The sequence below is a fragment of the Labeo rohita genome, chromosome 9, assembly GCF_022985175.1.
Source record: "Labeo rohita strain BAU-BD-2019 chromosome 9, IGBB_LRoh.1.0, whole genome shotgun sequence".
Lineage (NCBI taxonomy): Eukaryota > Metazoa > Chordata > Actinopteri > Cypriniformes > Cyprinidae > Labeo > Labeo rohita.
In genome coordinates, this window is record NC_066877.1 from 10,104,697 (window position 1) to 10,128,283 (window position 23,587).

A 23,587-nucleotide genomic window follows, 5' to 3' on the forward strand; every position below is an offset into this window, starting at 1 on the left:
ACGTTTTTAAGCCAAATTAATTTGTTTTAGAATGTCCCGTTTATCATTACATCACTATACTGTGACCAATTTATTTCTGAAGTCATTAAGTCAATTTTGAAGCTTTTTATCTCATAATTTCGACTTTAAAGGGGTCATCGGTTGCCCATTTTCCAAAAATTGATATGATTCTTTAGGGTCTTAATGAAAAGTCTATAATATACTTTGGTTAAAAATTCTCAATGGTTGTGTAAAACAACACCCTTTTTACCTTGCCAAAATCAGCTCTGCAAAAATCATCCCATTCTGGTTGAGGCTGCTTTAAATGCAAATGAGGTCTGCTTGCCCCGCCCCTCTCTTCTCTCTGTGGAGTGACAAGTCTGTTTACTGTAGCCGCATTTAGCTGCGTTTACCCACTAAACTTGCTAACTAGCACATTATTAGGAAAGGTGATCGCAAAGATTTATAAAAAAAAAAACCTTATACTCACTTCTGCTGTAAGTGAAGCTGGATCACAAATGATTCGTGCAAACATAGACACATTTATGTAGTTTGGGAGGCGCATTCCCTTCACAAACAAACGTAATTCACTGCATCTTCAGCGGCTCAGATGTCGGGAGTAAATGACGACCACTATGTTCATTATTACATCCAGCAACACAACACCTCAATCGCTCAATCAGACATATTCTTGTCTAACTAACATCTCTGCTCCAGCATCAAAACAAAGAGGGCGGACTGTTACAACTGATCTGAGGTAAGACGCTCATGTCAATCAACTATCATGGGAGCGGCCACTGTCGGTGTGATGCCACAATGACAGGCATCTGAGAATGGCTCGATTTGAAAAAGAGGATATTATTTTTACAGATTAATTAAAAACCACTGCATGGATTTTTATCATTATAGGGTTGATTTGTACATACACTGCCAACACACATTAATGTTCAAACAACATGAAAAAGTGAACTTAGCATCCGATGACCCCTTTAAGTCATAATTTAGACTTGTCATAATTTTGACTTTTTAGCTCGTAATTATGACTTACGTATGTCATAATTTAAACATTTTAAGGCATTAATTATTTTCCTTACGTGGAGGACAGCCATAGATACAAGCTGTAATTTGCATTTAAAGAGACATGCACGAAAACAGCGTGTTTCTACTTCCACTCAAAATAGGCCATTTCAAAATGATATAATAAATAATCTGTGGGTTTTCAGCTGAAAATTCACAGACACATTCTGGGGACACCTGAGACTTACATTACATATTGTAAAAAAGGGTATAATAGGTCTCCTTGAAAGTGAACAATTTGTAGACAGAAAAGATGAAATATGACAGGATTAAATCCATGTTTATTAGCATTGGTGAGTCAGCAGGATACAGGACTGTAGAATGACTACACTCATGGCTTATAGTGGCAAAAAGTGGCCTTGATTTCCCAGGCCACCTCAGCAAGAAAACATCAAGTCACTACACACAGACACACTGCTCATGGATTTAAGCATGCCCCTTTCACATTCACACTTACTACAGATATAGATATGCTCAGAGAATTTCAATCTTTAGTGACAAAACTCAACAAAACTACACAATGTTCACAGCTACAGGTGCAACAACACAACAACGCTAGCAAATATCGTAACTGCGCTCAAATACATGAAGAGGAAGAGTTTGTCTGCCCACGAGGACTTTCGATTTAATTAAGAGCTTGCGCGAGAGGTCATTAAAGATGCATTGGCAGCTTAAATAACTCAGTAATCAGCCTCTATACAGATCACATTGATTTCTCAGTACTGGTTACAAAAAAACCAAGCACGCAAACACATACACTTGCTTCAAAACTGGTGAAGCGTGGCAAGAACTCTGTCCAAGCTTGGGTCACATGACGTCCAGTTAGCAGGAGATCAGGGGTAGCAAGCAAACCAAACAAAAAGGAAACGTTCTCATTCAGCACAACAGATGATTGCAGAATCAATATCTCTGCCATACCAATTTCGGTCCATATAAAAGCTCATATCCTCACTAAACCTGCTCTGCTCTGAGACTGATGGTACGTTCTGATCCAAACGTGAAAAGACCAGGGTATACAACACTGAAAAAGACCCCAGTTAAAAGCCAGTGTTCATGGCACATAGAATCATTTTAACCCTCATTTGTCTCACAATGTACAAAAATAAAACTATAATTACAGTGTAAGAGGACTGAATTCATATTATGCATATTTTGAGTCACTTTTGAATGTTGCACACAAGTGAGCATTAATATCCACTTAAAATGCCAGTATCCAATATCTCCTACAAGTCAATGAATGCAGTTCATAAAGAAATAAAAATTTGTGCAGAGATTATTGCATTTCATGTTAAGAAGGACAGAAATTCTCCTTCGCTGAATAAAAAACGTATTTTACTTAATGACAGAGACAAACTGTGTATATGACTCCGTTTCCACAGTATACAATATAATCACATATTAATACCTGAAATGGCTTCATCAAAAAAGAAAAAAGAATCAGTGGATAGTAATATTGTGTGTAGGTAAAGCTAAGAGTGAAAGATAGCACACAGGTTCATATAAATATAACCTGAGCAAGGGTCTGGGATTATAAATACGTCAGCTTAATTAGTGTCGACATCAACTGCATATGGAATGAGTGCATATGTTTTTTGTTTGGTAATGAAAAGGATAAAATACTCCTTTAACTATATTAGTCTGTTTTATTTGTTTGTTCCCGATTTAAACATGCAGAAATGATGCTGGTAGATCTTTGACTCTGTATTACTTACGTATGGCTTAATATAATGTAAATGATGTCTTTTACTGAAATATGTAATAGAAAACCCATGAAATATTTACATTATTTTAAAAATCCACATCATTTTACACATATTTTGGACTATGGGGGGCACCATTTTTTCAGTGACGTGAAATGGTTGTAGTCAGTGAGCTACTGGCGCTACCTGTTGCTATTTTTACCGCAACGCAACTTGAAAAATACTGATATGATGACCACATTTTGTGGCTTTTTTGGCTTTTTTCAGTCAAAGGGCATCTAGAGAAGCAATGTAAGTTTTCCTAGCAATAAAAAGAGCAGAAAAAAGTGGAGAGTCTTTGTTCTCTCCACTGATGCCTTTGAGGCTTTTAGTAGACCACAGCCAATGAAAGAGCTTACAAATGGCAGAGACAAGAAATGCTAGATGCCATCCTGGCAGGATGCAAACATGTCGACGGTTGTCATAATGGCGTAGCCACTGAAGGAGTTTCTCAGCGTGGATTTCAATCAATATCCAAAGGCAATATCCTGTAAGCTCTTTCAGTAGCTGTGGTCATCATATTAGAATTTTATTTGTGCTGTGATAAAAATAGCAACAGGTAGTGGCAGTAGCTTACAGAGTGCAACCGTTTTACATCATCGAAATAACGTCGCCCCCCCACAGTGCAAAATAAAATTGGATTTTTACATTTTTTTCTACTACACATTTAAGAGACATCATTTACATTATATTAAGCCATACATATTTTAAAAAGAAATACTGTTTGCTTCCACCTGTGACATAACTATATATATATCATGCAGCTCAAATAGTGCTCTGTATTAGACTATTAGACTGATTTCTCACCATTTTGTGAGCTCATTTGGGATATGACTTTAAAACATTTCCACACAAAATGGGACATGGTTAAGACTGGCTAGTCTAAAAACATTTACAGCAAGGACTTACTTTGGGTATGTTACTCCATCTATTAAAAAAGGCAAAACTAGTTAACAGAATACCACTTATTTTGCCAAAGGTTGATCCAGTCTTCTTATACTTGCACCATGACAGATATGAGTCACGGTAAGGACACCCAAAACAATTCAAAGACTAACCTGTCAACATCTTTCACAAACATAACCAGCAGATTGCCTGTGGCTGTGCATTTGTTGGTGTAGTACAGTTTTTGTCTGCATTTTGAAGGGAAGCAATAAGGAGTTATATAGAAGGGATAACACAGATCTAGCGGATCACAGGCTCTCACATCCTCTGGGTGAAGTTTTCAGGAAAGACTCCTTTTTTCCCAAGATCTTTATTCTGAATCCAGTCAGACTCTTTGACTCCCATCAACCACCCTTCATCCTGTAAGTACAGAAATTCAGTTAGGTGATCCTAACACCAAGATCTCTTGTGTAAGAACTGGTCAAAACAACTATACTAACCTGCTCGTCTGGGCTTTCATAGTTCACTACCAACACCACATCTCCTGCCTTCAACTCCAACTCATCGGAGTCATTGGCATTGTAGTCGTGCATTGCTTTCACCTGTATTCACATCAAATCACGTCTCACTTCTTCTGCTTCAACTTCTGATTAAAAGACCAATGTTAGTTAAATTGAAACATAATTATGCACTCACTTTAAACAGGAAGGATTCTGGCATCTCTACACTCTCTGTGCTCTCAGTGGTCGCCTGTGGAGTCTGAATTAAAAAAATACATGAAAATACAACAGCAGACATAAACTTTATACTTTTTAAAGTAATTTATGAATAATTAGCATCAAGACATAAAAGGTGCTTCACTTAGTGCCTGACAACTTGAAGGATTTTTTCTCAATGTTGTGGATTTCCATGTAGGTTCAAACTGTAGTTTTAATGCAGCTTCAACAGACTCTTATCTAGCGAAATGATTGGTCATTTTCTGAAAAAAATTCAAATGTATTTACTTTTTAACCACAAATCCTCATCTTGCACTAGCTATCAAACATTACGTAATCACATTGGAAAGGTTACATATGGTTAGTTCTTTGTCTGTGTACTTTGGTTTACAAAGTTAGGGTAGGTAAACTCCATCTCATTTTCTCCTCCAACTTCAACATTATCCAACATTGTTGGATCTTCTTTTGTAAAGGGTGTTTGACTTTCTTTGCACGTTCGCTTTGTAAACCCTGGGACGGTACTTCCCTGGTGAAAAAACCAGCATATGCTGGTAGCTATGTTTTGATGCTGCGATGCTGGTTAGGTATGTTTTGGTGCTGGTTTAAGCTGGTCCTTTGCTGGTCTATGCTGGTCCTTTGCTGGTTTATGCTGGTCATGTTGCTGGTCAAGGACCAGCATAAACCAGCAAAGGACCAGCATAAACCATCCCAGGACCATAGCTACCAGCATATGCTGGTTTTTTCACCAGGGTTACTATTTTTTTTTTTTTTTGAAAATGACTGATCGTTTTGCTAGATAAGACCCTTATTCCTTGGCTGGGATCATGTAGAGCCCTTTGAGGCTGCATTTAAACTGCAATTTGGACCTTTAACCTGCTAATCCCCATTGAAGTCCATTATATGGAGAAAAATCCTGGAACGTTTTCCTCAAAAACCTTAATTTCTTTTAAAAGAAAGAAAGAAAGACATGAAAATCTCATGTACATTAAAGGAGAAGTCCCATTCCAGAACAAAAATTTACAGATAATTTACTCACCCCTTGTCATCCCAAATGTTCATGTCTTTCTTCAGTCGTAAAGAAATTATGTTTTTTTGAGGAAAACATTTTTGAGGATTTTTTCCCCATATAGTGGACTTCTATGGTGCCCAGACTTTCCAAAATGCAGTTTAAATGTGGCTTCAAATGATCCCAGCTGATCTAGTGAAATGCTAAATTATTTTCATAAAAATAACACAATTTATATACTTTTTAATGTCAAATGCTTGTCTTATCTTACTCTGCCTGAACTTTTTTTCCGGTTCATGACAGTTAGGGTATGTTGAAAAACTCCCATCTCATGTTCTCCCTCAACTTCAAAATCGTCTTATATCACAGTTTTACTATTTGTTAAGGGTGTCTGATCTTCCTTGCATGTTCAGTTTGCGTAGACCGAGTCGGTACTTCTGCAGTCATGTAGGATGATTTTGAAATGATTTTTGAAGTTGAGGGAGAAAATACGATTGAACCAGAATACACACTTCAGGCAGAGCAATAAAAGACAAGCTTAAAATTGAGATAAAAAAGTATTTAAATTGTATGTTTTTTAATAAAAATAACTAATCGTTTCGCTAGATAAGACCCTTTTTCCTCGTCTGGGATCCGAATTTGGGATCATTTGAAGCCGCATTTAAACTGCATTTTGGAAGTTCACACTTGGGGCACCATACCAGTCCATTATATGGAGAAAAACCCTGAAATGTTTTCCTTAAAAAACAACATTTCTTTACGACTGAAGAAAAACATCTTGGATGACAAGGGGATGAGTACATTATCTGTAAATTTTTGTTCTGGAAGTAGACTTCTCCTTTAAGGCTGAGTCTGCAACTGCTCCTTCAGTCCACCAGAGGGAGTCCTCACCTGATTAGCAGCATGTCTTTTTGTTTGTTTATGCAAGGTTTGAGTCATTTATAGACTTCATGTTTGTCCTTTAGGATGGTGCTTTGGGTTTGATTATCAGATTTTTACTTATAGATCATATGCTATGCCTTATTTTATTCACTTACTCATCACTTACATCATTTACTGTTTCTTGTACCGCCTCTTCTGTAACAGCTGCCTTTTCTACAACAGCTGCCTTTTCTGTGGCCTGCAAAAGGGAAAGACCGGGAGATATAGAAGGAGAGAGCCAATGCAGATTGAGGAATAAAAGGTAGAAATACCAGGAGAGAGCCAAGAATTGAAAGAGAGAACAGAAAGATGCAAATTACACAGCTATTCTCATAACATAGCAAGCCCAGCTGTAGCTGTTACTACTACTACTACAACTACTGCTACTAGCACTGCTACCAGCATTCGCCCTATTGCCATGCTAAGCATCTTTTCACTCCCATCCAGAGGTTCCTACAGAAGCGCGACCTCAATACAGCACAGCTCAGCTCCTGTCAGCTTGCTCTATGTGATTTGTACCTGAGCCCCATCATCGTCCCACCCCTGGGCCTGCTGGGTAGAACCATTGTCATTCCCCTGCACAGGCTGAGAGCCATCATCATCATCCCAGGTTGGGTATGCGGCCGGAGCACGCACAGGTTGGCTACCATCATCATCCCAGGTAGCCTGGGTACCATCATCGCCCCAGCCAGAGTGCACAGGCTGGGTACCTTCATCGTCCCATGTCTGAGGCACCTCAGCTTCCTTGTCTGCTTGCTACATGTGGCAGGAAGGTGGGTAGGTATGGTGGGGAAGGGGACATGTGGGAGCCGGGGAAAAGCATGACCAGGGATCATTCAGAGTGGAGAAAGAATGAGGAGCCAGAGAAAGTGTAAAACACAGATGAGCATTTCGGCAGCTGAACACAAATTAGTTGACGTCTTCTAGCCTCTATGGAATGACGTGGCACGTGCAACATTAATATCGTGGACAGTTACTAAAGCAGGACAGACAGACGTTTACAATCTTTATGTAGGAAAGCCTTGCAGTGAAAGGAAATTTAATGGAAAAGCCTTTTCGCAACTGTTTGACAAGGGCAGACTGGTTTCCCTAACTATTGCATATTGAATGTCATTAGCTAAATAATTCAAAATAGTGTAGGAATCTGTTTGAATTCAAAGGAAAAGTTATACATGCTGATATACACTACAACTTTGAGTAAAAATGAAAGCACACTCACCTCCCATGCATCCCAATTCTGTCAAAATGCACAAAAACAAAGCAAAATGAATGACTGGACAATACAGATTTGTCCATTAGATTAGGAGGCATTTACACTGGTGTTGTAGTCCATCTCAAGTCCAAGTTCCAGACCACTCCATATTTTTTAGCCAAGACCAAGCCTAGACTCAGCCTAAACTTGTATTCGAATGAGCTTGTCTCAACTAGAAAATATGGTCTTGAGTTTCTTCTTGCTTAGACTCAAGTACTACAACATTGCGATAAGCTTTAAAAAACTTCAATTAGTTGATATTAGTAAGTTCTTCTAATTCTGACAGACCTGTGCGGCTGGTGTGGTGGCAGCCTGAAGTGAGTCCAGATCCATATCCAGTAGATTAGCAGTGGCTGGAGCATCATACTGACAAAAGGGAAATACATTTCTTTTCAGTTTTATAACTCCAGTGAGTACTTCACATCATCAATTAACTGATTTTACTTGTTATGGACAGGAAGATTGTTCAAGTACAGTACAGCACATAAACAGAGCTACTCATATGGAGCAGCTTTATTATAGGTGCAGTCATATTAGGTCAAAACTCCATTGTCTACTGTCAACAGTGTTGAAATACATGAAGCACAACTTACACAGAAGTCACTTTCAAACCAAGAACATTTACGTTGGTCAATGTGCAGGGAATTCTGACTCACTTACTCAAACCCACTGCAAAGTCTGAGTGGCGAAATTTTTGGCCCTTCCTTGGATTTTTGTTCAAATGACTGGATTTCACCCACAAGAATTTGCAGAACAACAGGAAATGTGACTGCACCTTAATTCTCACAGTTGATTATAATAGTTTCACACTAGCATATTACTAGGGTAACAACTTTCTAAGTACTGCAGTCGGTGTATTTTTGTGTATTTCAGCCAACTCTGGTATCTTCACATGTAGCATCAATAGCCTGAAGATGAGGATTACAAAAGAAGAAAGTACTGCTGACCTGTGTTGGCGAAGTGACACTGATGTCTGGAGTGGCAGCCTCACCAAACAGATTGATAATGTTCTCCGGCTTCATATCCTTTGATGGAGTAACTTTAGGAGGTGGAGGAACCGCAGGCCTTAGCTGGAAACACACATAAATATGAAACAGGGTTTCATATTTCATAGAGAAATTACTGCAGTATTGAGAAATCACTCCAATTACTAATTTTGGGGTAATTGGTTGAGCTTTCTTCTTTCAGCAACCACTTGTATGGTCAAGAGGTGTTGTATTATCTCTTAATCAGAAGACAAACTGCCACAAAGGCATGATTCCTATCTTCCTCTATTTGTTCAATTCTCAGTTGATTTTCACATGTTTGAATGACATTATTTTATATCTAATCCTGATACAACTCCTTTACCAATCGTAAGTTAAAGGGATAGTTCACCCAAAAAAGAAAATTCTGTTCACCAAAAAATGAAACTCCAAACCCGTAAGACCTTCGTTCATCTTTGGAACACAAATTAAAATATTTTTGATGAAATCTGAGAACTTTCCCAGAAAGGCCTTAAACGTGAATGACAGCAGACTGACACGGAAAAGAAGAAATTGTTGGATAAAGCCATTATTTTTGTTTTCTATGCACACAATATTCTCATAGCTTCATAAATTATGGACTATTTTATCAATGTTCTTACAGCCTTTCTGGGCCTTGAATGTGGTAACTGTGTTGCTGTCTATGCAGGGTCAGAAAGCTCATGGATTTCATCAAAAATATCTTAATTTGTGTTCTGAAGATGAACAAAGGTCTTACAGGTTTGGAACAACATGAGGGTGAGTAATTCATGACAAAATTTTCAGTTTTGGTGAACTAACCCTTTAATTATTTCATAATAATTACTTTTAAACACTTATTTTTGTCAATAAAACCAAAACTTTTGACATTTGACTGATTTTATAATTTTGATAAGTGCATTAAAGCTGATACACATTTACCTAATTTGGAAAACTTCAGTCTTATTTTATAAAAACAGTTTTTACTAACATTTTTTGTACTAAACATCTTTAAATGAATTACCTTTTTGGAAATCACCAGAATGTGTTACTGTACATGGCAAATACAACACAATAATGATTTCTAAATACATACCTTGGACGGTGATTTGGGAATGGCTGGTGGTCCTCCTGGGCTCAACGTGTGATTGGCATCTTGTGTTCTGTCACTGGAGCATAAAGTACAGATAAATGATATACAGTATCATGGCTATGAAGAGTCCCTCTGTGTCATGCTTTGATTAGGCTCAATCCAAGCACCAATGCTTCACAATGCAAGCCCTAGTCTTAGATGACCAGTGTGACCAAAAGCCTATCTGGGATACTTCCAAGCCAGAACCGACAAACTGTAACTAGTAAGACGGTATCAAACTTAACAGTTATTCATGCAGACGCAGTCGCTTCCTGTGCAAAATCATTCTGCTCATGCAGTGAACTCAAACGCACTGTGAAGGCATCATCTAAAACACACAATTCCAGAATGCATTGGTGGAATTACTGGATAACTGTATAGCACCTACAGTCTCAGGACTGCAGACGGACTGCACAAGACAAACCCTTGTCTAGGTGGGCAGCACTTGAGGGCACGCAAAAGCTTTAGTACGGAATGCAGAGACCCACACACACACTCAATCACACAGCACTGCAGGGCTACCGCCGTTACCTCTTCTGGGCCGTTGATGTCCTCACCACTTGGCTACCTGTTTGTCTGTGAGAGTGGTGTTGGGGTTTGTTCATTTATTTAATTGTATAAACTGTATAGAGTGTAATTATACCAATACTATTAATTGCCATAAGCACATTAGCTAACGTTTTGATGCACAAAGAATAAAAATGAACCAGCAAGGGTATAATGTACAATAAATTCAATTCAGTGCATATAAATGAAACATTATGTATGTATGCTGCATACAAATTTGACTAACCTGGACATATCTTGATTTTCTAATTTGTCCAGTGTATCATTCAGATTCTGATTAATCTGTAAGAAAACATATATACAGTTGAGGTCAAAGGTTTTTTACATTTTATTAAAATTGTTAATTATTTTACCAACGTAAGAGGGATCATAGAAAATGCAAGTTTTCTATTTAGTACTGACCTGAATAAGATATTTCACATAAAACATGTTTACATATAGTCCACAAGAGAAAATAGTAGTTGAATTTATAAAAATGACCTGATTTAAAAGTTTACATACACAATACTATGTTGTTACCTGAATAATTCACAGCTGTATTTTTTTTGTTTAGTGATAGTTGTTTATGAATCCCTCGTTTGTCCTGAACAGTTAAACTACTCGCTGTTCTTCAGAAAAATCCTTCAGGTCCCATAAATTCTTTGTTTTTTACAGCATTTTTGTGTATTTGAACCCTTTCCAACAATGACTGTATGATTTTGAGATCCATGTTTTTCACACTGAGGACAACTGAGTTACTCATATGCAACTATTAGAGAAGGTTCATTATTCTTAATGCATGTTTCCTTCTGAAACATCAGTGAGCCTTCAAACCTTCTGTAATAGTTGCATATGAGTCCCTCAGTTGTCCTCAGTGTGAAAAAGTAGATCTCAATATCATACATTCATTGTTGGAAAGGGTTCAATTACACAAAAATGCTAAAAACCAAAGAATTTGTTGGACCTTAAGGATTTTTCTGAAGAACAGCGGGCAGTTTAACTGTTTAAACAAGGGACTCATGAACATCTATCACTAAACAAAAAAAAAAAAAACAACAACTGTGGATCATTCAGATAACAACACAGTATTAAGAATCCAACGTGTACATTTTATTAACATTTAAAATTAACATTTTGCATATTCTGCGAGGTGTATGTAAACTTTTGACCTCAACTGTATTACTCATTCACCAGAATACTTACTTATAATTAAATTACAGGTAATACACAAAACATAACCATAATGTTCTCAGTTGATTGTGTTGCGCTGGGTTTCTTACTTTTCCCATTTCTCTATGAAACTTCTCCTCCAAACCAGCCACACTCTGGAATGTATTCACATAAAAGCCAACACGACTGAAAAAGAGCAAACACAATCTCAGCCTGACAAAGATGACAACAGATCTCAGTCTTAAGATGGGGCACTCATGGACCATATATGACCCATTCTATTATTACTGTTGATTTTACATTTATCCACCCATTAATTTCACATAAAGAAAATGAACTGTTACATGTTGTTTTACATGATGATCAGACAGGTTTTTAACCAGAATTAACCGGAATGTGGACCAACATCTGTGAGAGTAAACACAGAGAAGATCTGTGAAAGCAAAACAGTTAATAAATCCAGACCTGTTCCACAGAGATGGCAGTTCCTCCTGCAAATCTATATTAATTTCCTCAAACACTTTCTGTGCCCTCTCCAGCTCTTCCTCTGCCTATAAACACAAAAAAATTACATTACCACATGACAGAGAGTTCAATAATCTTATTCACCCACACGGCTTTAGCTGTTGAAACAATTTTCCTCAATAGAGCTAATTAAACATGATAAATTGCTTCAACTACCATATTTGATTTGTCATTTATTCAGTCCAAGCATGCACAGAATAACCAGGTAATATAAGATTCTTTTTAATATAAGATTTGTGTTGGCCTAGCTTGACAATACTGCCCCCTTGAATGAGGAAAATTAAATCAAGATGATAGCTAATATCTCATAATAGCTCAGAATGTAGTAAAACTAAAAAAAGGAAGTTATTTTAAAGAACGTTGGTAACCAGGCAGTTGACAGTAGCCATTGACTTCCATAGTACTTTTTTCACACTATGGAAGTCAATGGCTGCTGTCAAATGTTTCTTCAAAATATCTTCTTTTGTACTCAACAGAAGAAAGAAGCTCATACAGGTTTATAAATATATAAATGACAACAGAATTTTAATTTTCAGACAAACTATCTCTTTAAGTTACAGTGCGTCACCTGACTCCTGGAGAGGCTGGTTTGAGCCACATTATGGGCAGACAGGATCCCCTGAGCCCAGCCTGGGGCGGCCCTCTCCAGCAGAGAAGCTGGCTACATAGAGAAGCAGAAAAAAAAAACAAACGTTAACGAAAAATAAATCTCACTTCATGTGCATTTACTGTAGAAACATTAAATCGCAACATGAATACAAGAAACCAAACGGCATGGCAAAATTCTTGTAAAAAACTAAAAACTAAGGGCTGTACCTTGGTGATCTTGATCCCCTCTTTTTTTCTTGCCTTTGTTTACAGCAGCATAGTTGTGTCGTGCACTGTCAAAGTCCACCAGCTTCCTGTCACGCTTCGCAATACGGGCCTGAAAAAAATCATGCAGACATTAAACAGAAAATCACAGCATGATATGCTAAACTACAGCATCGTTGTGGGATCTTAGTACTTTGATGTCAGGAAACTGGCCCAGGTAAGTGTCCATGGATATAAGCGCATGATCCACAAGTTTCTGATGGAAGTCTGTCCAAAGTAGGTCTGAATCCTGTTTTACACACAACAATAGACACAAAATATTAGTATGGTGGAAGACCATCTTAAATACATTATGCACACACCTACACACATTCACGGAGACATGTACTGTATCTACAGAGACAACTACAAAGCAGCTGGATCCTAAGTAAAACTGTTTAGACTAATCATAGTGTCACTACTCGTGCGGTTAAATAACAGTTTCCTGCAGTCACTGATGAAAAACTATATAGCGTTTAAATGTTTATAAACTAACTATGGGAATACACAAAGGAGTTAAAAACTAATTTCTAATCAAAACCCCTTGATTTACCTCCCATCAGTTTCCTCACTTCTAACACTCCTTTCAAAGAAAACAGAAATCAATTAAGAAGTAGAATGGATGCACATATGCTACTGTTCAAAAGTTTGGAGTTTAGGAAATTAATATTTTCATCCAGCAAGGACACATTAAATTGATCAAAAGTGAAAGAACCCTGAAAGGAAATGTATTACTATTTCTACAAAAATATTAAGCAGCACAACTGTTTTTAATATTGCTAATAAGAAATGTTTCTTGAGCAGCAAATCAGCATGTTAGAATGATTTCTAATCATGTGACACTGAAGACTAAATTAAAAAATTAAAAAGTAAATCTTACCAGTGCTAAACTTTAAAACAGCAGTGTAATGTGTAATAAAAGCATAATGAAATGACAGACAGGTGTGAATTAAAAACAATAAAATAGAAAGAAGAAATGCTGTAGGGGATACCTTGTGCAATTTCTGCCTTTCCTCTTTCCTCTTTCCTCAGTTAACGTGTTAAAGGAATTTTATGTCATTCTTGATGATTTGGTTTACGCTTTACATAAAAATCCCACGAAATTGCTTGGTGAGGCAATTTTCTGTTGTGTGTTGAAATTATTTCCTTTTAAAATACAAAGCTGAGGCAAAACACAAAATGTCATCAGGCAAAGACTTGCTACTTGCTAGTCGACTGCAAATGATTTGGGGGGACAGCATTTGCATATAAAAAAAGCCATTTTTGGACTAAGATTTGGATAGCACAAGATGAGTCATCAATACTTTGGTCCATTTTACAATAAATACTATACATTTTAGTATATAAAAGGAAGAAAAATCCAATTTACAAAAAGCAAAAACATGGAAGAACATACATTTTTATTTCCAACGTTGTTTGAATGTACACTTTTTAAATTCAAACAAAAACGTAAAATTTTCACCCAAAAAATGAAAATTCAGTCATTAATTACTCACCCTCATGTTGTTCCAAACCCTTAAGACTTTCAATTTTTGGAACCCAAGTTAAGATTTTTGTTTGAAGAAATCAGAGTGCTTTTTGACTTTCTGAAGCTCTCAGATTTCATCAAAATATATTTTTTTGAGAGAAAATTTTTTTGAGTGAACTACCTCTTTAAACTGTATTAATGGGACAAAAAGAGGGCTCAATTTACTCCTGAATGACTCTGAGAGTCTAAAACATTTTACTGACAAGTATAAAACACTAACCTCCAAGAGTGAGTCCACGTCCTTTCTTCCATACCAGTCAGATTCATACATGTCATCCAGGCACTCGTACAGACGTTTAGAAGACTCATGCATGGCTGGGAGAAACGAGGAGAAAGGGATCAGCAAGGCAAAGAAAGTTACACATACAATTCATGGTGCATCAGGTGTGTACATTTGTCAAACGTTAATCTCACTTTTCACAGCAGTCAAATAGGCCCGAAGGTCTTTCTGCAGTTTGGTACCCTCAACCTATGTGAGCACATGACACAAAATTGGAAAAGAGAGACATAACCCAAGAGGATAAAACCAGAATAGATTCCCAATGCTTACACTGCTAATGAGTTAGAAAAACACTCACCAGCTGTTTGTTGAAGTTGATCACACCCTCTTCAAATGCCAGATCTTTAGTCTCATCTGCCTTGCCAAGCTTTTGGAGAACCTAAGAGAAGATGATTGCATTCTTGACCACATTATTCATATTAAAATAAAAAATAACTAAATTATTGTGGCTTGTTACATTTCCAGATTTGGTAGTTGTATACTGCATGTTGTTGAAATATTAAACGAACAAGAAAGTGTTTTTTACAATGTGCAATGGCAAACCAGAACTTCTATACAGAAATAGCTTCTCTGCATTGATGAGAACTACATAGGATAAACCTGGATATCTATATTATCCTAAATGTGTAAATGAGTCTACAAAAAAAAAAAAAAAAAAAAAAAAAAAAAAAACTGCTCCTCCTTAGCAAACAACAGCACCACATTCAACTGTAGCTGTATAAATGTCCATAGAGACAATCTAAGTGTGACTATTTAAATAAATGCTGTTGAAATATTATTAATAAATTCTCAATGTCATATATATTGCTAAAAACCATGGCTGAAATATGTATTTGTCTCTGCAAAATTTAAACGAAATCTCTCATTTCCTTAGCCTTATTCAGTGACAGCTGGTGTAAAGAACCCGAACATCATTCTAAGGGAAATACACAATCAATAGTCAGAAAAGCCAGATGGTCTCCTGACCTAGGCTATTTAATCATGCTGGTAACATTTCTGACCACAATTTACTTATGAGTTTAAGGAGATTAATATTTTTAAAAAGCTGTTGGTCTATTTTACACAAAGTTATGAAATGTCAGGCTGCAGCAATCAAAAGTGGTGAAGGATGGGGGACAGCAGTGCGTGATGCAGCTGCTCATCTACTGTGGTGAAGGGAAGACTCATTTCCGCGAATCGGTTCTTTAGAACAATTCGTTCGAAGAACCGAAAAACGCAATTGCGTCATCACGTGGACCACGTCGTTCCAGCGTGATGCTCTAAAATGCTTTAAAATATCTAACCTGATATTTCAGTTTATTTTGTTAATATTTGTTGTTTGTTTACTTTATTGTAATTTCTCAGTTGAGTTTGTTGTAGCCATCACTAAACTTATTAAAACAATTCAACTTACACTATTCAACTTGTATGCTTTTCAACTTATAAAAACGACATTCGACTCTAAACATACTAAAATACTAAAATTCAATAAAATCCAGTTATCTTCTCATTGCACGCAGGAAAGGGACGGTTCGATTCGTTTTGTGAACCGACTCACTAAAAAGATTCTATTCAAAAGAACGATTCATTTTCGAATCCGGACATCGCCGTCGCGCTCATCCATTGGAAGTGCACTGCTAGGTTTATGCAAAGGTTCTTAGGCAAAAATGGGTTAAATTAAGCTTAAAACACACTGAGAGCTGATCGTCGTGGTTTTAAATCAAACACACAAATCCAGTGTAACAGGCGCAGCTTAATGTTACTTGTTTCCATAGCAGCCCCATTGCACTTGCACTGGCTCAATAAACAGCGAGCTTGCACCTTCCATTATTCCATTATTGCATTAACCATAATTTTATTATAACATTTGGAAATATAGGTGAGGCAAATGCATGGATGAGCCTCGGCTCTGACACTTTCCACATTTTATGCATCACGACAGAGGACGACACACACTGATGTTTTATTGTAATGTAAGGTAGATAAAACTGAAATCAGTGGTAAGAGAGGATTATGTATTTGATATATATCTGATGATTAAAATGGCTTACCTTTTCCTGAGCCCTGGTAATTTTTTTCTGTACATTGCTTGCTATTTTTCCTGCGGATACCCCTTTCCCCATCGGTAATTCAGCCATTTTTATCCGGAGTGTGTTGTTTTCAAATAACACGTCAAATTAGCATTTGTTACAGTGTATAAATCACCAGAGCTGTTTTTCCCTCAATGCAGGTGCATTAAATTCTAGGCCTTATAATAACACTCGCCCCTGGAATAGAATGAACCTGCACAAGCGCACACGATACAGATGGTCATTGACCAATGACAATAGCGCAGTCTTAAAGGGACAGTAAACTATTTTTCATGTCACACCAACGAGGCCGTAACCCATTATTTTAGGCCTGTTGTCGATTTTACAGTGGTTTTGCCCTGAAATGTGCATCAGAAATATTTATATTGTCCAAGAGTTGTTTCTTTCTGAAAGATGTTGGTATATACCAAGTAAATGACTGAAAATGCATTCAAAGCTGCTACTTCAAGCAATGTCATAAACAATCATAAAAACGGGACTCAATGATTTGCTTCAGTAGTCTATTTAAATCAGTTACATGTGCTTTAAATACATTAAAAAGGAAGAAAAAAGGAAAATAAATGTTTGTGGGTTGTGCATGGGTCAGCCTCATTTGCGGATTGGCATGAACAGAACTCCATAAACTCCAGAGTTTCTCCGCAAAATCTCCATCACATTTCAGCAGATGGTTCTGATTTATTTGTGGTACACAGCCAGCCTCTTAGTGGTTCATGGATCAAACATTTATTGGAGCACCAGAATTAGGCAGTCCAGGGCATTTGATAGTTTGTGGTGAGACCAAAAAGCACAGCCTCTAAGGAAGCTGCAAGTGATGTAATTACTATTTCAAAACCAATTGCCATCAGTTGCATGCACAACAATGGAAACAAAGGAAATTATTCATATTTAAGATGAAACGTACACTAGAAATACAAAGGGTGAAACCAAATATTGGTGTATTTGTACTGTGACAACAAATAAAATAAAAATTTAGGTGGAAAATTTAAGTGAACTCACCTAGTCTTTACTATACTTCATGTGTCTATGCATTTTAAAATCACTCGAATCATGCCAAGATGCAAATGTGACCTAGAATGCTGTTGATGATAATATACAATCAAACCAAAAATTATTCAGACACCAGATATAATTTTTGGTATTTTTTTTACTAAATGACATTTACTGACATTATCAAGCTGAGTTTGTTCTGACACAGTTTAACTCTGAGTTCTTGTCATTTTATAAACTATAATGAATAAACTCTGGTAATGTGAGAAATGTTGAAGGTGTCTGAATAAATTTTGGTATGGCAAGTAAGGATTCCAGAATAATTATTTTTAGGGGAAGAAAACGACAACTCGTTTTGCTGAATTAACACGCCAACACTGCTATCAAACTGTTTTGACCTTTTAATATACACCAGCATCCACCATAATAACACAAACAGTAAAGAGACCACATGATAAATGAAGTAGCTTATATTTTTAAACATACTCTTAGTTCAAGTGTTATTGTGGGCCTGTAAAGCATAATACTGCAACCCTTGGACATTTTCTGAAGGTGTATTGCACTACACGAGCATCAAAGGCTGTCTGACATCCCTTATTTCATTAAATCATGTGCATTTATTCATGCTTTCCTTTTGTTAATGGCAATTCTTCTGTTTAGAACACATTCACAGTATAAACAATATCAATATCCTAATCTAAATTAAATGTATGAATATGTTATAATGCCATTATATAATTTAAGAAATGTATTCTAACACGCTTTGTCTCATTTACACAATTTCAAAGTATCACCAGCAGAGGGGGCACTTTGCACGTGTATCTGTTAAGAGTGATGTCCATATGTCTATAGTGACGTTTAGGGTGATATTTGGTAAAGGCTAGAAGAGACACGGCTCTGGCTACTGGGCATGCGCACATCAATCTAACGTTATTTTTGTCACACTGTACAACAATAATACTGGTTTTGTATTATAGTAAGAGTTAATAGGGTTGGAGTAGGCGTAGAGGTTAAAAAACACAATCTAATAGGTAGAACAATTAATTTCATTGTTAGTTTCCGGTCGGAGCTGTATCCCTACTAGCCACAACCGTGATATTTCCACACTAAACAATCTTGCCCAAATCGTAAAGTGTAATAAATAGCTAGTCCAACTTGTTTAACAAGGAGACAACGGTGTCAGTGAAGAGGGTATGCAGTGTGACATACAGGTTCATATGTGAAGAAAACAAAATAAAAGAAGAATTATTTTGCACAGCAAGTGTGAAAATATTGTGTTCGTTTATATGCTACGAAATAAAGGTTGAAATTACTTATCCCTGTTGCATTTGCTGCTCCATAGTATTTGCAAAGTATTTGTGATACTAATATAAAACATGGATGTCAATTTGAATTTTGAATAGTTTTGCGTAAATTTTGTGTATTTTAATATGTATACATAACCCCAACATTAATTTAATTTGAATGAACATTTTATTTTAAAGTCGGTTAAATAAACTAAAAAAAGTTTTTCATATTTGTAAATATGTTTTATACAGTATAAATATATTCAGACGTATATAGCACAAAAATATACTACTATGATATATGTAATATGATCATATGTAAAAGAGCATTAAAGAATTACTCCACTTCCAAAATAAATATTTCCTGATAATTTATTCACCCCCATGTCATCCAAGAGGTTAATGTTTTTCTTTCCTCGGTCGCAAAGAAATTACGTTTTTTGAGAAAAATATTCCAGGATTTTTCTAGATTTTCCACTAAGTAAGCATATGGGCGAGACTTCCGGTTTATTAGCTGTAGGAGAAGAGTAACAACATGCAGTAAACTGTGAAACTGTTTGCACTACAAACCACTGCGTTCATAGTTAAGGTAATACATTAAAATTACATGGTAAGATACAACAATTTACAATATCAAAGAAGCTAAACAAGCTGTTCTGTGTACAGGTAAAAATATCTGGACGCGGATGAGACTGGAAGCAAGAACCATAAAATTTACAAATGGGAAAAATTTGTACTTACGGGAAAAACTGCATTTTTAACCTTCAGGTTGTAAGCACCATTGAAGTCCTCTACATGGAGAAAAATCCTCTGTTTTCCTCAAAAAACTAACTGGAGAAAGAAATAGATGAATATCTTGGATGACATGGGTTTGAGTGAATTAGGAAAAGTTTATTCTGGACGTTGAGTAATCCTTTATAGATTCCGAGAGAAAAGCTATTGTCCTCATGTACTTTGTCATTATTATTGCAGTTTCGGAGATTTTGTTTTATTTCTCTGAAGTTAATGCGATTGTATTGACGCAACTGTCACACAGGAGGGCGATAGTGCTTCATATCTTACCCTGTCAAAATAAGATGAGTTTTTGTGCAAGTGCATCCTGTTGCAGCCAGATGCTAAAAAACCTTGAACGGTGTGCTATACATCACACCAGCAACAGCCATTTGCTTTGTACACATAAAAAGATTTCTATAAATCTCATTCATTGCCATTTGTCTGTTTAGACTAATAGTAGAGTCTAATAACATACTGTAACTTCGATGTTCTCAAATCTTCTTTTCTATTAATAGAATCGTGTCATGTTTCAGCACTAGACAGCGCCAGAAATTAGTCAACACTTTCCCTTGACACTTATATAAGAAATGAGCAATCTTATATTCTTAGAACAGAACACATTTTATGCATATATTTGTTTGTTTTGTATTATAATTGACATATCAGGATTTTATGGCTCATAGTATGATAGAATGAGAATACAGAGCTCACACAATCCAGAAGCCAAACCGAGCAAAACTATGCAATTTGATGCAGTTATTTATATAACCAAAAAAGATTTAATTCTGCATGTAATGTATAAATCAATGAGATCTTTAAACTGTATACCTGATCTCTCATTAATACAGTATGTCTTGTTAAGACGATATTTAAATGCTTTGATCAAAGTTCCGTAGTTTTCATTGTAGTGAGCAAAGAATATAGTGCCATGCAATACAATGATGATTGAGAGATGAACAAATAAATGTTCCTCAAAGCCTGTAGTATCATATTTGATACGTACATTTTCGTGCATGTGTTCTATCATAAAAAATGATATATGTGTAATCATAATTTCCAGTAATAAGATAATCAATAGTAATAATAGTAATATAGGCTATGTTTCTAATGACATAAGTTATTCTTAAAGGGGTCATCGGATGCCCATTTTCCACAAGTTCAAATGATTCTTTATGGTCTTAATGAAAAGTCTATAATATACTTTGGTTAAAAATTCTCAATTGGTAGTGTAAAACAACACCCATTTTACCTTGTCAAAATGAGCTTTGCAAAAATCAACCCATTCTAATGGATTGTTCCTTTAAATGCAAATGAGCTCTGCTCGCCCCGCCCCTCTCTTCACTCTGTGGAGTGATGAGCCTGTTTACTTTAGCCGCGAAACTTGCTAACTAGCACGTTATTAGTAAAGGTGATTGCAGAGATTCATTAAAAAACCCCTTATACTCATTTCTGCTGTAGGTGAAGCTGGATGACAAATGATTTGCGCGAACATAGACGCATTTATGTAGATCAGGAGGTGCTTTCACTTCACAAACAAACATAGTCCACTGCATCTTCAACGGCTCAGATGTCGGAAGCAAATGACGACCACTATGTTCATTATTACATCCAGCAACACAACACCTCAATCGCTCAATCGGAGATATTCTTGTCTAACTTACATCTCTGCTCCGGCATCGAAACAATGGAGGTTGGACTGTTACAGCTGATTTAGGGCGGTTCTGAGGTAAGACGCTCATGTCAATCAACTGAAAAAGGGGACATTATTTTTACAGATTAATTAAAAACCACTGCATGGATTTTTATCATTATAGGGTGGTTGTGTACATACACTGCCAACACACATTAATGTTCAAACAACATGTAAAAGTGAACTTAGCATCCGATGACCCCTTTAAACATAAATACACCTTTATTTGCTATGATATATAAACAATCAGACGACAGAGGGCATGATTGTGCACAACAGGCTTTTCTACAAAGTTTTGATCATGCTGATAATTTAGAGGGCTTAGAAATTTACATATCAAATATGATACTGATACTTTTATTGAAAAAAAGATATATAACTGGAGAATAAATGAAAAGAATTAGAACAAATGTACAACCTTATAACCATAAAACCTAGTAGACTTTATTGCATTCCTGGGCTCACTGGCAGCAGGGACATTGCCATGACTGGACAGCTGAAAAGGAAATACAGTACGTTAATATAGAGTTGACATAAACACTACATTAATACATTTGGCACGTGAGAATTATGTTTTAAAAAATCTTTAAAACGCCAGAAAGATTAAGATAATCATTTTTTGTGTGTATGTTTTGATTTGATTAAATCAATTCGTGACTGCTTTGTGACAAACATTCACCAAACTGCAGTTTTCAGCATTTTGCCGCAACGTTGTTGGAAGAGTCACGTAACAAGTTTTGTGGTTGCATTTATTTTGCCCACTTACAATCACATTGTTTAATTTAACATTTTACACATCCAAAAATTAAAGTATATCCTCATTTGAATGGCCAATTTGATAAAACTAATACTGAATGGGGTGCACAATGCTTCAGCTTCATTCACTGAGGCCCCCATTGTGCACCTCCCCCCACTCTTAAGTGAATGGTACACTCCAAAGACAGGGAGCATGTGAATCAAAATGAAAACACTGAGTGCCATCAGATGTACACTAGAAAGAAAGGAAACCGGAGGGACACCAAAAAATGCAGGTATATGATAATATCGAATCAGTCTGAAAACATCTGGACTTCTAAAAAATGATGTGAAATACGTGCATACTACAGGCTTAACATCGTGACACACGAGTTGTCTTATTAGATCACGGACGGATTGTGAATGCTTCGGAATGGGAAAAAACCTTTGCCACAAAGGATGCTAAAACTGAGTTATCGGCGCTTCGTATAAGCAATTAAAATTACTGAACTCGAGCTGTCACAACGGTAAGTTTTGTGTTTTTTTTCTTAATGTAAGTCCTTTATTGTTCAGAATTTTTGGGTGTTTTTGTAACCAAAGAAGTTTTAAAACATTAATATATCGTGAAAAAATAAGTCAAGATGTTTTACTGACAGTACACTAAACGTTGAATATAAATAGGTTATATGTTGGAGGTTTGTTCAGTCCTTTGTCCACAATGCGTTTGATTACGGTGGGCTGAATTACGATGTTAAAATGAACTACCACAAGACAAAGGAGATTTTAAGAGTATTGTCCCGAAGGTTTTTCCCTCCATTTATGTCTAACGTTATATGTGATCATTTTTGGCAGCGGACTCGTTGTCGTTGAGCCATTGTCCAGCCCATTGTGTGCGTGTGTGTATTCTTTTGTTTCTCGCTCTGTATACATTATGCTGTATGTGGTTGTTTTTGTCCAGTAGTGATAGTGTGCTTAACAGCTGAGTACCGTGTCATGGGAGCAACAAGCTGCTATCACAATAGGCACTGCTATAGTACTTGGTTGTGTAGAAACGTTTTTTTCACAAACACTTATTGGGGTATACGCCGTGAAAACAAGCGGGATCTACTGCTCGATTGCTGTGGAACGAGTCACGTGATCCTCGCGACAGAACTCGCTTATTGTTTTGATGTCGTCACTGTAGTAATCCTGTACCTACATTTTACCAATAAAATATTCCTGGGTGAAGGATTCACAACCATTACATTATATTAAATTCGAGGTGACTATATAGTTTTAATATTACCTCTGTTTGGTTACATGTTTTTTCGTCTTTTGTTTATTTCTGTTGCTTGTCTGTAAGGTATCATATTTTAAGGTATTTCATATTTTTTTGTCAAAAAATGGCCTAAAGACAAGACCATGAATGTTCAATTGATGATTTGACTGATATTAATAGATTTGGTACTGACCCCA

General features: G+C 36.4%; 2 protein-coding genes across 3 annotated transcripts in view; one reads left to right on the top strand and one right to left on the bottom strand.

Annotated features, from left to right (window-relative positions):
- Positions 1–1,310: 1,310 nt before the first annotated feature.
- On the bottom strand, positions 1,311–16,877 carry LOC127171112 (myc box-dependent-interacting protein 1). The gene is given in 21 exon segments (XM_051119553.1): positions 1,311–4,100; positions 4,181–4,282; positions 4,377–4,439; positions 6,451–6,522; positions 6,843–7,079; positions 7,543–7,560; positions 7,864–7,941; positions 8,523–8,645; positions 9,655–9,727; positions 10,222–10,266; positions 10,484–10,539; positions 11,517–11,592; positions 11,872–11,957; positions 12,500–12,592; positions 12,748–12,774; positions 12,776–12,856; positions 12,938–13,033; positions 14,532–14,626; positions 14,726–14,780; positions 14,890–14,970; positions 16,622–16,877. Coding segments are annotated over 21 exon segments (1,746 nt in total). The 5' UTR covers positions 16,709–16,877; the 3' UTR covers positions 1,311–3,998.
- Positions 16,878–22,347: 5,470 nt separating this feature from the next.
- Positions 22,348–23,587, top strand: part of tmem198a (transmembrane protein 198a) — a 33,893-nt gene continuing 32,653 nt past the window's right edge. For both annotated transcript variants that reach the window (XM_051119707.1, XM_051119706.1), the window contains exon 1: positions 22,348–22,659. The gene's annotated coding sequence lies outside the window, so the exon portion shown is untranslated. The remainder of the gene's footprint in view (positions 22,660–23,587) is intronic.